At 41.9% G+C, this 14,200-nt stretch overlaps 1 protein-coding gene and 1 long non-coding RNA gene across 4 annotated transcripts in view; one reads left to right on the top strand and one right to left on the bottom strand.

Moving 5' to 3' along the window:
• znf423 (zinc finger protein 423) overlaps nucleotides 1–6,737 on the bottom strand; it is a 195,077-nt gene extending 188,340 nt beyond the window's left edge. For 2 of the 3 annotated variants that reach the window (XM_051135752.1, XM_051135755.1), the window contains exon 1: nucleotides 5,887–6,737. In XM_051135752.1, coding sequence (XP_050991709.1) covers nucleotides 5,887–5,926 — 40 coding nt within the window. In that variant the 5' untranslated portion in view covers nucleotides 5,927–6,737. The remainder of the gene's footprint in view (nucleotides 1–5,886) is intronic. The other variant, XM_051135754.1, reaches the window with a different exon arrangement.
• Nucleotides 6,738–6,992: 255 nt separating this feature from the next.
• Nucleotides 6,993–10,653, top strand: LOC127181192 (uncharacterized). Its single transcript, XR_007829741.1, has 2 exons — nucleotides 6,993–7,282; nucleotides 7,430–10,653. It is a non-coding gene; the product is annotated as an uncharacterized LOC127181192 (long non-coding RNA).
• The last annotated feature ends 3,547 nt before the right edge of the window (nucleotides 10,654–14,200 follow it).

The raw sequence follows: 14,200 nt of genomic DNA, 5'->3' as shown, positions 1-14,200 counted from the left end.
ATCCCCGACTTTGCGGGAGGAGGGGGGGCTTGCTGTTTGACGGGGAATTAAATGAAGAAAAATAAGGAAAAACACGTCTGACTCCAGGATCAAGGGCTCGTCTTTCTCTGGAGTCAGGCCGGCTAGCAGAACCAAGGGTCTTTTACAATGAGGGGCTAATACTGTCTAAGCCAAAAAGGCTTCCATGCTAGGTTCCAGACTAGCCTCAGGATAAAGCGGAGAAGCTTCACGCCTTAAAATCAATTTATCAAGGCATTACTAACCCAACACAGAGACCCGTGGTTCGCACGCATAATCTGGCCGTGACGAAACAGCAGACTGGCGAGCGCCGCTTTGCTATCATTAGCAGTGTCTGTATTTTTCAAACTAGTTACTTGAATTAATAAGCAAAGGGTCACGGTTGTCTTTTATCTTTCCGTCGAATCAATTACGCCTCGTTATTCGCCGACGTAATTGTCTAGAAGATCTGAAACAAGGTACAGCCAGACATTCTGACATTGGATGAACTCTGCAAATTACTCAAAAGTTTCGTTTTGCAGAGTCAAACTCCATCTGTGTTTGAAAGGGCAAGGCTGCTCAACTCTGTAAGCGTATCTTTGTTTTAGCGGTTTTGTTCTTGCTGCTAGAAAACTTTTTTAGGCCTTGTGAAATCGATAGGTTCAGCTCTGGAGAGAGCCACAAGCGTTCAAGAGATTTCTCAGTGCGTGGGCACATGCAAGCACGCACACACAAGCATTTCACCTCCAGCTATACCAGTCCTTCACTGGTCTAGGACGGCTCCCTGAGCACTCTGCCACGGGAGGCCGGATGACCTGGTGAGGGGTCAGAGGGGACTCTGGGGGGCACAGCAGGGGTCAAACCAGCACCAGCACTCCTCATTAATGACCTCTGCAGCCCTTCAATCACCACCCCCAAAAACTCAGACCAGGGCCTGAAGCCTGTCCAGCAGGGAGACAGGCCAATAAATATATGCATCAGCCAGGTGTAGAGAGTGGGCTTAATTGCCCCCTTTCCTTATGTTTAATGTACAGCCCAGCGAGACGGGGCAGGGTCGTAGAGCAGCCACCCGGAGAGGAGAAAGAGTAGAGAGAAAGAGCGTTAATGCATCTTTGAATATGAGAAAAAGTCAATTACACGCAGACAAACACTTCAAACTTTTGACGCAAACTACCGTTCAAAGGTTTGGGGTCGGTAAAGTATCTGTTGCTCAACCAAGCCACATTTATTTAATCAAAAATACAGGAAAAATTCTAAAATATTTTTACAAGTAAAAAAATAATGTTTGATTTTTATATTTCTGAAAATGTTATTTATTCCTGCTGAATTTTCAGCAGCCATTACTCTAGTCTTCAGTGTAACTTAACTAATTTTTCCAGGATTGTCTGATTAATAGAAAGATTTAAACGAACTAGATTTACTTGAAACAGAAGTCTTTTGTAACATTACAAATGTCTTTACTGCCATTCTTTAATTTAACGCATCCTTGCTCAATGAAGTATTAATTTCTTCAAAAGAAAAAAAAAATCTTACTGACACCAAACTTTTAAATGGTAGTAACCCACTCCTAACTCATAACATTGACTGTCTGACAGGCCTAAATTATAAAACGAGCTTTACAATATGAAACGTCACTCAAATTCGTATTCTAGGTCACCAAACTTAATTTTCTAAATGTAAAAGACTACTTCCAAGACGTACGGGCGACGTGCTTTCTAGACAAAAGTCTCCGCCGTCCTCGGCGGACTAGGTGAAAATGGCTGCCATGTTTAATCTACATGGGTACGAGCAGCTTTGAGAGACTCTTTCTCTGTGCGTTGTTCCAGCACGTTTTAATCTGCCCTCTGCAGCAGCCCAATCCGGGTTCCAGAGCGCAGCATCTTAGAACGGCCGCGATCCTCCGGGAAGGCCTGACAGGGGAGCCTTGGCTGGCAGGCTTGGTGGGGAAGGAAGAGGGGGGCGCAGGGAATGCCAACCACACAAACAGAATTAATAACAGCGGGCGTCAGAGCGACGCCTTCTCTTTAGAAGTGAAGCGTGGCATGGAGCGGGTCCGCAGCGAGCGCCGGTTCCGGGCCACTGAGCCCAGGCCTTCTGATAAAGCGTGTGGCTAAGCCGGTACAATGGCAGAGCCTACGAATGAGCTCTTACATTAAGACAGATTCTTCCCCGCAAAACTAGCAGGCAGGCTGCTGATAAGGAGTTGTCATTGGCAGACACACTGCCCACCGGGGAGAAACCCACATCCAAACCCACCCGCCTTTTCCTCCCATCACAGACCAGATGAATTACGCCATGATCTCCACACCAATAGGGGTCACTGCTTCCAGATACGGCAAGGTGTAGCGATTTGCCTCGAAAAGAAAGTTAAAGAGCGGAAGAAAAGCGTGCCTCTTAATATCATGATACCAGTCGCATCAACACCCAAAGAAAGCCATTAAAAAAGACCTCAGCTGCTGTCAAACTGTGCGCAATTACATTTTTTTCCTGGTTCTGATGAAATACTTTTAGAGTTGTTTAACTAATTGTTCATGCTGTGAAGTCAATGAAAACAAAAAAAGCAAGAGCATAAAAATCAATTTTGTGGTTCATCTCCCATTACCTCAAAATCACACTCCCTAACAGTCAACACACACACAAACACACAAAATAAATACTACACTCTCTATCTTCTCATAAACGGTCTGAAACAAATCCTTTCGCAATTTCAGGTTATTATTAAAACAAGAAAAATATAAAAAGCACTAGGAACGTTTAATTAAACACAATTACATTTGCATTTAACAAAAAAATGTTTTAAGCACTACAACAGAAAAAGTGAGGGGAAATATTGACTAAAAATAAACAGAATTATTATTCTCAACGAACCATCAATTGAAAATGTGCAACAGATGCAATAGAGTGATTAAGTGCACAAAAAAACTGGAAACAGCACACCAATCAAAGCACGAAATGAAAAACACAAATGCGGATGCATAAGAACGCTGGGGGTTCTCGTTCCCTGATCTCTTCATTTGTGGCTCTGCAGCCCTATGGTAACTCACTTCAGCGTTTTACAACAGCCCGCTGACCAATGAAACTTCTGCGCCGTTGCCAAAAGTCTAGGTGACAATAAAAAAGCCATTTAATGTTAAAACCAGATGCCAAAGGGAGGAAAGTAAAAAGATGAGATCGCTACATAAACACACACCTAAACAGATCAACACAACAGCACATTATCCTCTTTTCAGATCCTCTAACATGTAAGAGCTCCCCCAGAAAAAAAAAAAAAAAGTGTAAGGATGAGCGTTTCAACTAATATCACTGAGAACAGAAAATCTTGGCATTGTTTTTTAAAGATGGAAAAATCCACAACTTGCACACACTGCAAATCTACAATGCAATTTATTTGCTATCTAGATGTCCCTGCAAAATAGCTTGCTGTTGTGTATCTACGCACGAAAATCCCTTCCTTCCCACAGTCCCTCAGTTGTTCAAATGCACGTCTGAAAATTTACATTCAAAACAGCAAGTAATTACCCAATTCCCTATCGAAACCCTTGCTAAAGGATACGTATTCTGCAGGAAGAGCTGAATGCATTCCTGAAAAACATTTCAACACAAGAACCAGGAACAAACTCATCCACATACCCACGTAACTAAAAAGACCCTGGTGTCAGTGGGCAGAGAGGGGAATAATGCCACTAGATTTCATTTCGCCGAGCTCCAGATGAGCATTGCTCAAATGTTTTCTCTCTTTCGCAGGATAAAAGGTCCAATTTAATTCGACTGACTGTAAACAACAGTAAAAAAAAATGGAAATAAGTGCCCTCACTGTCTCCCTTCCTGTCGTGTGCATTCATCCCCCTCTTAATGTCCTGCAAATGAAGGGGATTTATTAATGTGTAATTAAGTAATAATCATCGCTACATAATGCATGAAACACTCATGGGGACGGTGGAGATATGAAACAGGAATGCCACAGCCGAGCACTCAGTGCATAGACACACATTAAAAAGGGATTAATTGAGAGAAATAATATTTTGATAAGCGCAGCTCCCTCTCCCCCTCTGACGAACGCTCGCTGTCTTTTTCCTCTCGAAATAATCTCTCTCTCGCTCTTGCGTGCGCGAGTAACACTGGCAGTCATAGTTTCTAATGTAATGTGATGTGATGTGATGTGAGAGCATGACTTCCTTTACTGGAAAATAATCCCCGGTCTAACGTGACAACGGGCAACGCTTTTTTGAGGAACCCCCTATTTATGTGCATGCATTTGTTTTCTACAACCACAACACCTGCAGATTTGAAGATATCAAGCAGAAATAATGACAAACAAGCTTAACCTCTGGAAGAGCGAGCCAATACACTAGGCACCGGGACTGAAAAAAAAAACATGAATGATTTTGTGCATACCACACTCAGACATATTGTTGGTGCCCTTCTAATCTCCGAGCATAGCAATCAAAGCTAAAGGTGCTGGGCTGAGATAGGGACAGAGCGAGGCTTGGTTACATATTTAATTGGCCTCTGATTGACGTGCATCGCTGAGTCAATACAATCACTGTTTACCCCCAAACCTCTGTGCTGCAGCAGGCCAATGCATGCTTGATAGAAAAGTGCAATAGAATTTGTTGCAATACAACAAAATATTTGATTTGGAAAAAAACAACAAAAATCAAGATGATGCGCATTTAAATATAATAAGCTTTCGCAATCACGTGTATGGTGCTGGTAAAAAAATAAATAAAAAAAATTACGTTATTGATCACAGGGTCGAAAAGACTGCTCTCTCTCATCTCTCTCTCTCCTAAACAACTCCACAACATTGTTTAGGATTGATCTGCGCTCAGCAGGCTCTGTCAATGTTAAATATCTGTGACAATAACCGATTCTTAACACGTTGTATTTTCATGAATATTATCCACTTACGCTCTATGTAAACTTACGACCAATTCTGAACCTCTGCAGATTGCGGCCGTTAATTAAAACAAAAAACTGGTTATTATTTGGGGGAGGGGGTACTAATATGGGCCACATGGCCACCCGAAAGCCCATCTGGTTTCTATTGGGGTGAGGGTGCCAAGTGATATCTCGACCGGCAGCACAATATCTGCCGCACATCGCTGATGGACAAGACAAAATAGCAGCAGGCCTTATTGCTCCTAAATTCACCTGCCTGTGAGTGTTGAGTCTTGTAGGAGGGGCGTGAATGAGATGAGACTGTGTGTGACTGACTCTGCCATGTCAAAGTCACAACCGGGAATAAATTTGAGACAATAAACAGCAAAGAATAGGGGGGGGGGAAACAAACTGAGATCTGTAGAGAATCAAATTCACATCCATTCACAATACTACTACAGACTGAGAGGGGGAATTGCACAAACGTCTAAGATTATTTAGGATTTCCCCAATAAGGACAAAATAGGAATATCTTATTTAATTAAAAAAAAAAAGAACAAAAATACTTCATTTAAAAAAAAAGAATTTTAAATGTAATAATTTAAGAACTATAAAAGGAAATTGTTTAATTCTTAAAACCAGCAAATTGAATAAAATTATGTTTAAATATCATTTAAAATACTACTAGTACTAAAAATAATATTAACAAATAACCTAAAATAAACTCAAGCACTATTTCTAATTGTTCAGGTACAGCACCTTCCCTATAACAGATAACTTGTACTGCCAACCACAAGACCTGGTGGCACCTGGCGTCAAAATGAAAGAGTTTCAATTCCTAATTATCTTTAAATGTCCAAAATCCTGCTTAAAGTGTCTGAATATAATGTCACAATTGAAAGCAAACGGATTAAATCGATGAATTTCACAATCCCCGCCAGTTTTACCCATGAAATCTCATTGGTCATGTGAGTTGTTCCCTCTCGTATACCAAGATAAAACGCTTACCTTTAACGGAGCGCGGTTTGGCCTGCTTGCGTCTAGACATGTCCGTGTTAACAACAATATTTTACTTTCTTTAACGGGTATATTGTGCTCTCCGAGAAATATTGACAGGTCAGGCGCCGATACTTGGGAGATTTCTTCACTTTGCCTGTTGCAATGCGGCAACTTCGGTCTCGCTAGTCCAGAAGCGTTCAAAGGAAGAGAGAGTACGGCAATGGAAACTGATATTCCAGTAATTGAACTTCTCCAACCTGTAGATTTAACGAATAACTTGCGGCTTTTCCCGTGCTCGAGGAGCGAACGCTCTTTTGTTCCTCCGTAACGGTAGACGCTGACGGCGGAGCGGGCACGCACGCTCAGAGTTTCAAGAAGCGGAGCGTGCCCAAATTACACCTGATCAGTAGCGAGAGGTGCCAATACTTGCCGATAATGTGGTAGAGCCACTTGGACGGTGTTTCGGAATTGATTCGTAATGTTTTTCCACCTTTTTGCAGTTGTCGCAACTGTCTCTTTTCGTTGTGATCCCGCCGAACCGCCCTCCTCCGCTGTTATTTTTCCGAAGGTGCCACTCTCAATGGCATTTTACGCAGCATTTTTACCTGAGGGGATTTTTCTTCTTCTTCTTGTTTATCGTCCTAAAAGCCGTAAATATTTCTAGTCGCTAGCCTCTCTCTCCCTTTTTCTTTGTCCTGACTCTGGTCTTCCCTCCGCCTCCCGATCCGACTGCTGGCGGGGCTGCAGCGCAGACACACATAATAAAGCCAGGCTTGGCTGGAAATGTAGCCGTGTCCCAGCAGGAGGATGTGAGAGTAGGGTCCCGGCGGGGGAGCGCTCTGATCCCGCAGGGAGCTCCGCACAGCCTGGGTTGAGCAGACAGAGAGAGCCAACAGCACCAAACCATGGTCAGCCATGGAAACTACAGCTTAACTTGGAGCACGGATCGGGGCCAAAACACGGAGCTTCGAGGAAACTCTGCAGCGTGCAAGAAAAAAGACGGACTGGATTCGCTTTTTTGCGCTCCTTGTACTGGTGCCATCGTCTCGGGTTCACTCCAGCGTTTAACTGTCGATTGGACACGATGACATTTGCACTATTTGGGGGGCTTGTTTTGAACGTTTAACATTTTTACGTCGCTTTTGCAACACGTTTATCTGCGTTTAAACGGATTTAAAGGAATAGTTTGGCTCAGCCAAAAATCAAAACAGTGTCATCATTTACTCACCCTCACGTTGTTCCAAACCCGTTTGACTTTCTTTCTTCTGCTCAACACAAAAGGAGATGTTAGGCTGTGTGTTAAGGTCTGACAGCCTCAGTCGCCACTCACTTTAGTGGCACTTTTTTCCATGCAATGAAAGTGAATGGTGACTGAAAAGAAAGAAAGTTGTTTAAAAACAACAGGGTGAGTAAACAGATCAGATTTGTCATTTCCTTTTTTAAAATTAAATGCATGCATACATAAATAATGTTTGAAATTATCGGATGTGTTGTTTTATTTCTCCAGGTCTTACAGGGTGTGTTTTAATGAACTTTTAACCCCTTTTTCTAGGATTCTTGTTGCGCTCCTTTTGGCAGGATTAGGCCAAAGACGGCGTCTGTCTGGCCGTCTGCGTGCGCTGCCTAAGCGCAGTCGCAGAAAGAGGATCATTTGTGTGAAAATCAACCTAAGAAATGGTCAAAATCACACGCGGCGCGCCGGAGCTGCTCGGCCGTTGTCATGGATAACATGGTGGGCACCCTGTCTCGGTCAGCGGGATGTCCCGCAGATTGAGCCGGGCGCCCCGCGGAGCCACGGAGCGGCCTTTAAAATTGACCCCCCGCGGAGGACCGGGGCCCCTCTTGTCTCGTCTGAGCGCACGCCTGGAGACCGCTTTTAAATGTGCTTCTGGTGTCCCAGAGAGAGAGGCCGCTGGCACGAAGGGGCGAAAGCTCACCGCAGTGGTCCCTTTTTCTCGGATAAATTCAAAGGAGGAAAATAGCCCACATTACAAGCTCCTTAAGGGTCAAGGACAGCCGAGACATGAATGGTTTGAAAGAGTGGCATTGTGCAATCACATAGCACGCGATTACACCCTCTGTCATCTTTTTACGGATTTGCATTTTTCTTGTGCCACAATGAACCGTCCAGAATAAGACTTACAAGACATGTGGATGAAATTAATTAAGACGCTGGAGAAAAAGAGGTGTGAACTGCAAATGCGGTGGTCCTGTTTGGAATAGACGCTGTTGCTATTTTAGGAGCATTTTAATGAGTGGCAACTGATTTTTTTGGAGCTTGGATGACTGCACGCGATTTGAAAAATACTGAAGGTTTTAGAAAATCTCTCATTGGACATTATAAGGACGGAGGCATTCGCAACACTTCATTTCACTGCTAAACGAATTCAAATGGTCTCGGTATTGGCTAGTGTTTTCCTTCACGCAGCAGGGACGGCGGTAGATTGATGCCCTTACATTATTCATGCGACGATTATTCAAAATTTAGCAATAACTCGAGAGCGTTTTGTCCTTTCTCTCATCCGTACCAAGGTACGCTGCTATTCTTATGCGACAATCATCCATTGGACAGTGCGGCCCCAGAAAGCACCCTTAAACACTCCCCCATTGTACTGTCACAAGCCTGGAGAGTTCATGTTATATTTATGTTGCCTACAGCGTATTCTCTCTGTTCTGTTCTGTTCAGCTGAACTCACGCCAACTCCTCCAGGTCCCCCCTCCACAGACAATGTTACATCTCATTGGCTTTGCCCTAGATAGGCTATTTTTGTATGAAATAATTAGACATAACTGATTTAAATACTGCAAAGCCAACACTCTTTTGTCTCGTTAACAAAGTACAGGAGAGGTGCACGCTCGCGGTGTCATTTCTGTCAATCCGTACGCAAAATGCGGATCTGAAGCGGGGCCAAAAAAACAAACAGAGCCGTTTTATTAGCTTCCTTCGATTCGGGTCTTACTTTCGGGACCGAGCCGCGGTGACCTGACCTGGTAGAATCTATTACGAAAGCAAAAAATGTCAGGAAAGCATTGCCAGAAGCTTTTAATTGTCTCAACGTGTACATCAGCAAAATATAGGATTGCTAAAATATGCCGGCATACAGCAGTAATTGTCCATATAAGGACAGCACGGCGCTTAAAACAGCACGTTTTGTTTGTTACACTGACCCCGGACCCAGACAGCCGTGCTGATGCCGAGTGCACACGGGCACACGAGGGAGAGGTGGAGAGCAGGAACGCAGATTGGGGCTGACCGCTCGGCTGCACTTTAATGTACCCTCTACTTCATCAGTCCTGATTAGCCACCATAAAAATCCAGATTGAACATTACATTTTTACTGCTGATTGTCTTCCAAACACTCTCAGGTGTTGGCGTGTTAAATGCCAGGGTGTGCATCTGTCCTCGCATCCCATTAGCTTGCTGCAGTGAGACGTCTGACTTGAAAAAGGGGGACCCTCTTCAGAAACGAAAGCAATGCAGAACAAATTTCAGGCTTTTAGGCTTACCGCGTCTTGTGCCAAAACCTCAATAACAAGCCCCCCTCCAGCCCCCGTTTCCCTGGCTCTTGCCCCAGACTTACACAAAGAAACACCAGCTTTATGGACTTAGGGCATTAAAGCATAAAAAACAGCGGACGGAGAACAGGTTCGGAACACATGGCGCCAAACGCGGGGCACGATCACGTCAGATCGCGCGGGCCGCACGCTTTAACGCTCCAATTCGTAGGTGCGCGGCCGCGTTTTCGAAAGGGCACATGAAAGGGCTTAGCGAGAGAGAAAGAGAGAGAGATGAGCAACGGCGGCGAGGAGGCCGGCGCTCCAGCAAAAAACGCTTTTCTGATGAGCTGCAACAATGCACTCACTCCCACGACATCAGCTCTCTGTTGGGAGTCTCCTCCTAATTTCCTCCATCCATAATAAAAAGAGCTACATTAAACAGTGCCATTAGTGCCAGCAATTTGTTTTATTCTCCACAGAAAGAGAAATGTTATCTGTGGCGGACAAACTTAACCCAATTAAAGCTCATTGTGTATGGGGGCCTTGCTGGGTCTTCAGCTGATGCCTAGGAACGAGGGCAGAGAAAGCCAACTTTGGGGAGGGAGAGGGGAAAAAAAGAGAACGGTTGGAGCACGTCTGGAGAATTAGGGAAAGTAGGAGAGAGACAAATGTGCTTTCAGGAAAAAAGACGGGAAGAGAAATTATGTTTTCGTACAATTTCCCCCCACGTCAAATCCCTCCCAAGATGGCCCGATAGAGGAACGCTGCCCAAGATGTACGCTTTGAAACGAAAACGCACCGATAAATAGCCGAAGGATTGAGGTGAATGTAAAACATTTCCATCAAATGGAATATAGAAAAAAAAGAAGGGAGGAACTGCGTACAAAGCCACACGTTCTGAGACACTCGCTCATACCCTCACATTTTTGCTGTTAATTGTTGTGATAACACCTCTCGATTACAGGGGTTTAATTATCAACATGTTTGGCTGTTAGAGCGAGTACCTGGCACAGATCCTGGTGAAGGGCTCAAGGTTTCTAATGAAGATCTCACTCACAGCAGCATACAGGAGGCTCAGTGTGGTGCTGTCCTAACAAAGAAGCACATCGCGTTTAGAGACGACCTGGGTATCTGTGAATTCTAACACAATAATGCCAAGAATATTCATAGTGATACATTTTGATTGATATCCAGTTGTGCGGGAATGGCAAGTGTCGGTCTCTGTGGGGAGAAAAAGTGATTCTGTGTGATTGCGGAGTTGTAACAGTAACTGAATCGCATGTCGTGGGACACAAATGAGGCATGGCTTCGCTTCCGTAACGGCAAAAGCTGGTTTCACTCCGTTTGACTGGTAATCCTTCCGTCTCCTATTGCATTTATCAGCTTTAGTGAAGCCGTTTTTTGCTCGCTTACCCAAAAAAGGCCCAATCAACACCTCCCAGCTGGTGAAATGAAGCAGAACCGGGCCTCCATTACTTTGAGACGTGATGGATACTTCACAGCTGCGGTCGAGTGTCTGTGATCAGAGAGTGGAGAGACAAACAACTGTAAAACATGCCCTGCTAAAGACATACACACATTTGCTGACAGTGCATGCTATTAGGATTTACATGCAGTGTATATACTGTACAAACACATGACTGTGCACATTCATCCACAGTTACTTTTATTCTCACGCAAGGCCTGAAAAACATCCTATCTTAATATATCATCTCTATACTGCTTTGAAAAGTGACAGTAAATCATTGTGTAATATTAAAATATACCATCTAATCTGAGTAGCATTTACTGCTCTACCACAATTTGTGACTTTAAAATATCTAGTCTGTTTGTAATTTAAGTTCATCTATATATTTCTTCTCACAGGCAAACATTATGTCGTCTGGAAGCAATATTATCTCGCCCAATTTGGAGGATGTGTGCGAACGAACACTTCACAAATACAGATTCTTATTATTATGAAATTGCACAAGGAACAGTAGCTACACTCAGCAAGCCTTCGATTTATCTCCCAATGGTTTATTTTGCATGAGCAAATGACATTTACTGTTATTGAGGGAAAATACATTCACGCTAGCAATGTGTTCCACAGAATGAAAACAATTTGTAGGGTTCATTCTGTATTTAAATCGTATTAAATGTTGCATTCCACTGTTTCTTTTTCAAATGAAATGCTGAAATAAAATACAACCAAATCTAATCTGAGGAGAAAATGTCTGTAATAGAAAAGCAATGGATGTTTTGAGGTTTGATAAGTAGAAGGACCATAAATGAAACATTTAACCGCTACGTCCAACGTATGTTCCGTAGGTCTCCAGCGCTATCTAGTGGCTAAAATTAGCTCACAGTCAAATTAACGTCGTGTTTCGTCGTTTGTAACTGCTTGATTTTTGCCTCAGTGGTGATTAAAATCATACATAGTGCAAAAACACAAAAACATTTGTATTTAATTTTAATATTATAAAGTCTTTCCCCTCATTTAAAACGACATTTCACCTACAAAAGTAAATTCTGTCATCGTTTACTCACCTTCGTGTTTCAAAACTGTTTTTCTTGTTTTCTCAGGCAAACACACAAGGAAAAGTTAGCCAAAATGGCTGTTTTCCATTTAGTAAAGTGACTGAGACTTTCTGACTAATATTTGATATGTTCTGCGAAACTGTAATTTACTTTTCTTTAAGAAACTAGAGACTGGAAAGACCAAAAAATGTACAAAAATAAGATGACCGACCTTAACAACAGTGACGTAAGTGACGTAACGTTAATTGGTTTCTAAAAGACGTTCTACTAAAACATTTCCAAACAAAAACGTTATTTTCCTCAGTATATTTATGTTAACGGCATAAAAGGTCTAAATGTAAAAAAAAAAAAAAAAAAAAAAAAATTAAATATCAGACAAACAGTCGAAATGATAATAGTTCATTTACGACATTAAAATTAGAATTTTCATCACATAATTGGTTAATCAAAGGTCCTGTTTAGATTTATTAAGTTCTTTATTTTTCCAAAACAAAATTATTCCATTCTCATTTTATGATGTCTCGTAACATAAAACTAACTTGTGATGTTGGGATCGAGAGAAGTCTCTCATTTGCATCTACCAGATGTTAAAACATGTTCCCTTCGTTAATTTTAAGACTCATTTGAAATCAAACTCATAATATTGAGGAAATTATCAGGATGTTTTAATGCCGTACTTCAGTCACACACACCTGTTTCTTTGTCTGGTTGGTAATATCAAAGGAATCATTATTTACTCACCCTTATTTTCTTTGTTCAGTGGACACAAAAGGTTACCTTTTGAATAATACCTTGGCTATTTAAGCTCTGCAATGAAAAAAAGTATCAAATGTCCATGACTTGTGCACTGAAGCCATGTTCTCTTAAGATTTCTTAAGCTATGTGGTGCAAATAAAAAAAAAAAAACTGTTGACAAAAAAAAGTCTGATTCTGGAGTTCAGCTCACTAACTCAAGTATCCAGTCTCACTGATTTCATCCTGACTGGAGAAGATTATCACCACAAGAGTAAATGTAGATCTATGCTAATCAACCTCATGATCTAGGTAACCTCATCCCTATTGTCAAGCATGGTGGTAGTGGCAGCATCTTCCTCTGGCGTTTCTTTTCCAGCAAAGAGAACCAAAAAATTTGTTGCCATCAAGGGTAACACAGATGGAGCCAAAATCCACAAGGGGTGCCAGTATCAGCCAGCCAAAGACCTGTTCAGAGCAGCGACCCCTTTGTTCCAGTACAACAATGTTCCAAAGAATAAACGACTTCAATCCGACCAAAAATTTGTGGCATGACCTGAAAACTGTAGTCAGATGGCACAATCCAGTTTGAATTTATAGTAAATTTGCATTGAGAAATATGGAATTTTACACAGAATTTTTTGTCCAGGCAAAATATACAGTAAAAAAAAAAAAAAAGATTAATAATAAAGGGTAATTTTTGTATGCTTTCAAATAAAAAAATACATCTTATGATTTGGTCTCTTTGTTTTTTTTAAGTAAAAAAAAAATTTGAAGGAGAAAAAAAACTGAAAAACAAAAATACTTATTTAAAAAAAGATTAAATAAATTGCATTTCAAAACATCACGCACCTTTTATAATTACTTTTAAAAAACTAAAAAAATAAATAAATATAGCTGCAAGCACCGATTACCGGGGTTCAAGCGCTTTGAGGCATTTAAGCAAGACATTAAGCAAGAAAGATATTATTTCGCAAGCCTGTAATCACCGAAATCTACGATTTTAAAAAGCATTTTCGGCAAATCCAGGTAATTTACCATAGAATTACATTTTTTAACGTTTATGACTGTTATAGTGCCAGCTGTGGGCCGATCCCCTTAAAACTTTGTATGCTTGTTTAGAATCATCTGTCGCATATGTTCACCAGGTTTTGTAAAGTTTTGAGTTTTCCTTTGATTGACAGCCGTGGTTCTAGAGGCAAAGTTGTCCGGAATGAGGCGTTCTATTGTATGAGTGAATACTGTGCGTATGTGCGAAAAACCGCATGTCGAACAATTGTTTGTGCCCTTGAAAAATACAATTCTCTCAGACCTCAGAAGTCATGAGTCAAACAGGCCCACCGAGTTTCGTTCCAATCGGCCTCCATTAACCTTGTCCAATAGGTGCTCAAACTTCATCGGCCAATGGCAGTCATGTTTTTTGAGATACACAAATGTCCTTGTAGACACTTGAGGCTCTTTGGACAAAGACCTTTGATTTTTTTTTTTTTTTTTTTAAAGATCTATTTTTTGGCATTTTTTGCCTTTATTGTGACAGGACAGATCAGAGTTGACGGGAAATGAAGCGGGAGAG

Source organism: Labeo rohita, chromosome 18 (assembly GCF_022985175.1).
Source record: "Labeo rohita strain BAU-BD-2019 chromosome 18, IGBB_LRoh.1.0, whole genome shotgun sequence".
NCBI lineage: Eukaryota > Metazoa > Chordata > Actinopteri > Cypriniformes > Cyprinidae > Labeo > Labeo rohita.
The sequence above is the reverse complement of the archived record's forward strand: the minus strand, read 5'-3'. Positions and strand labels throughout refer to the sequence as shown.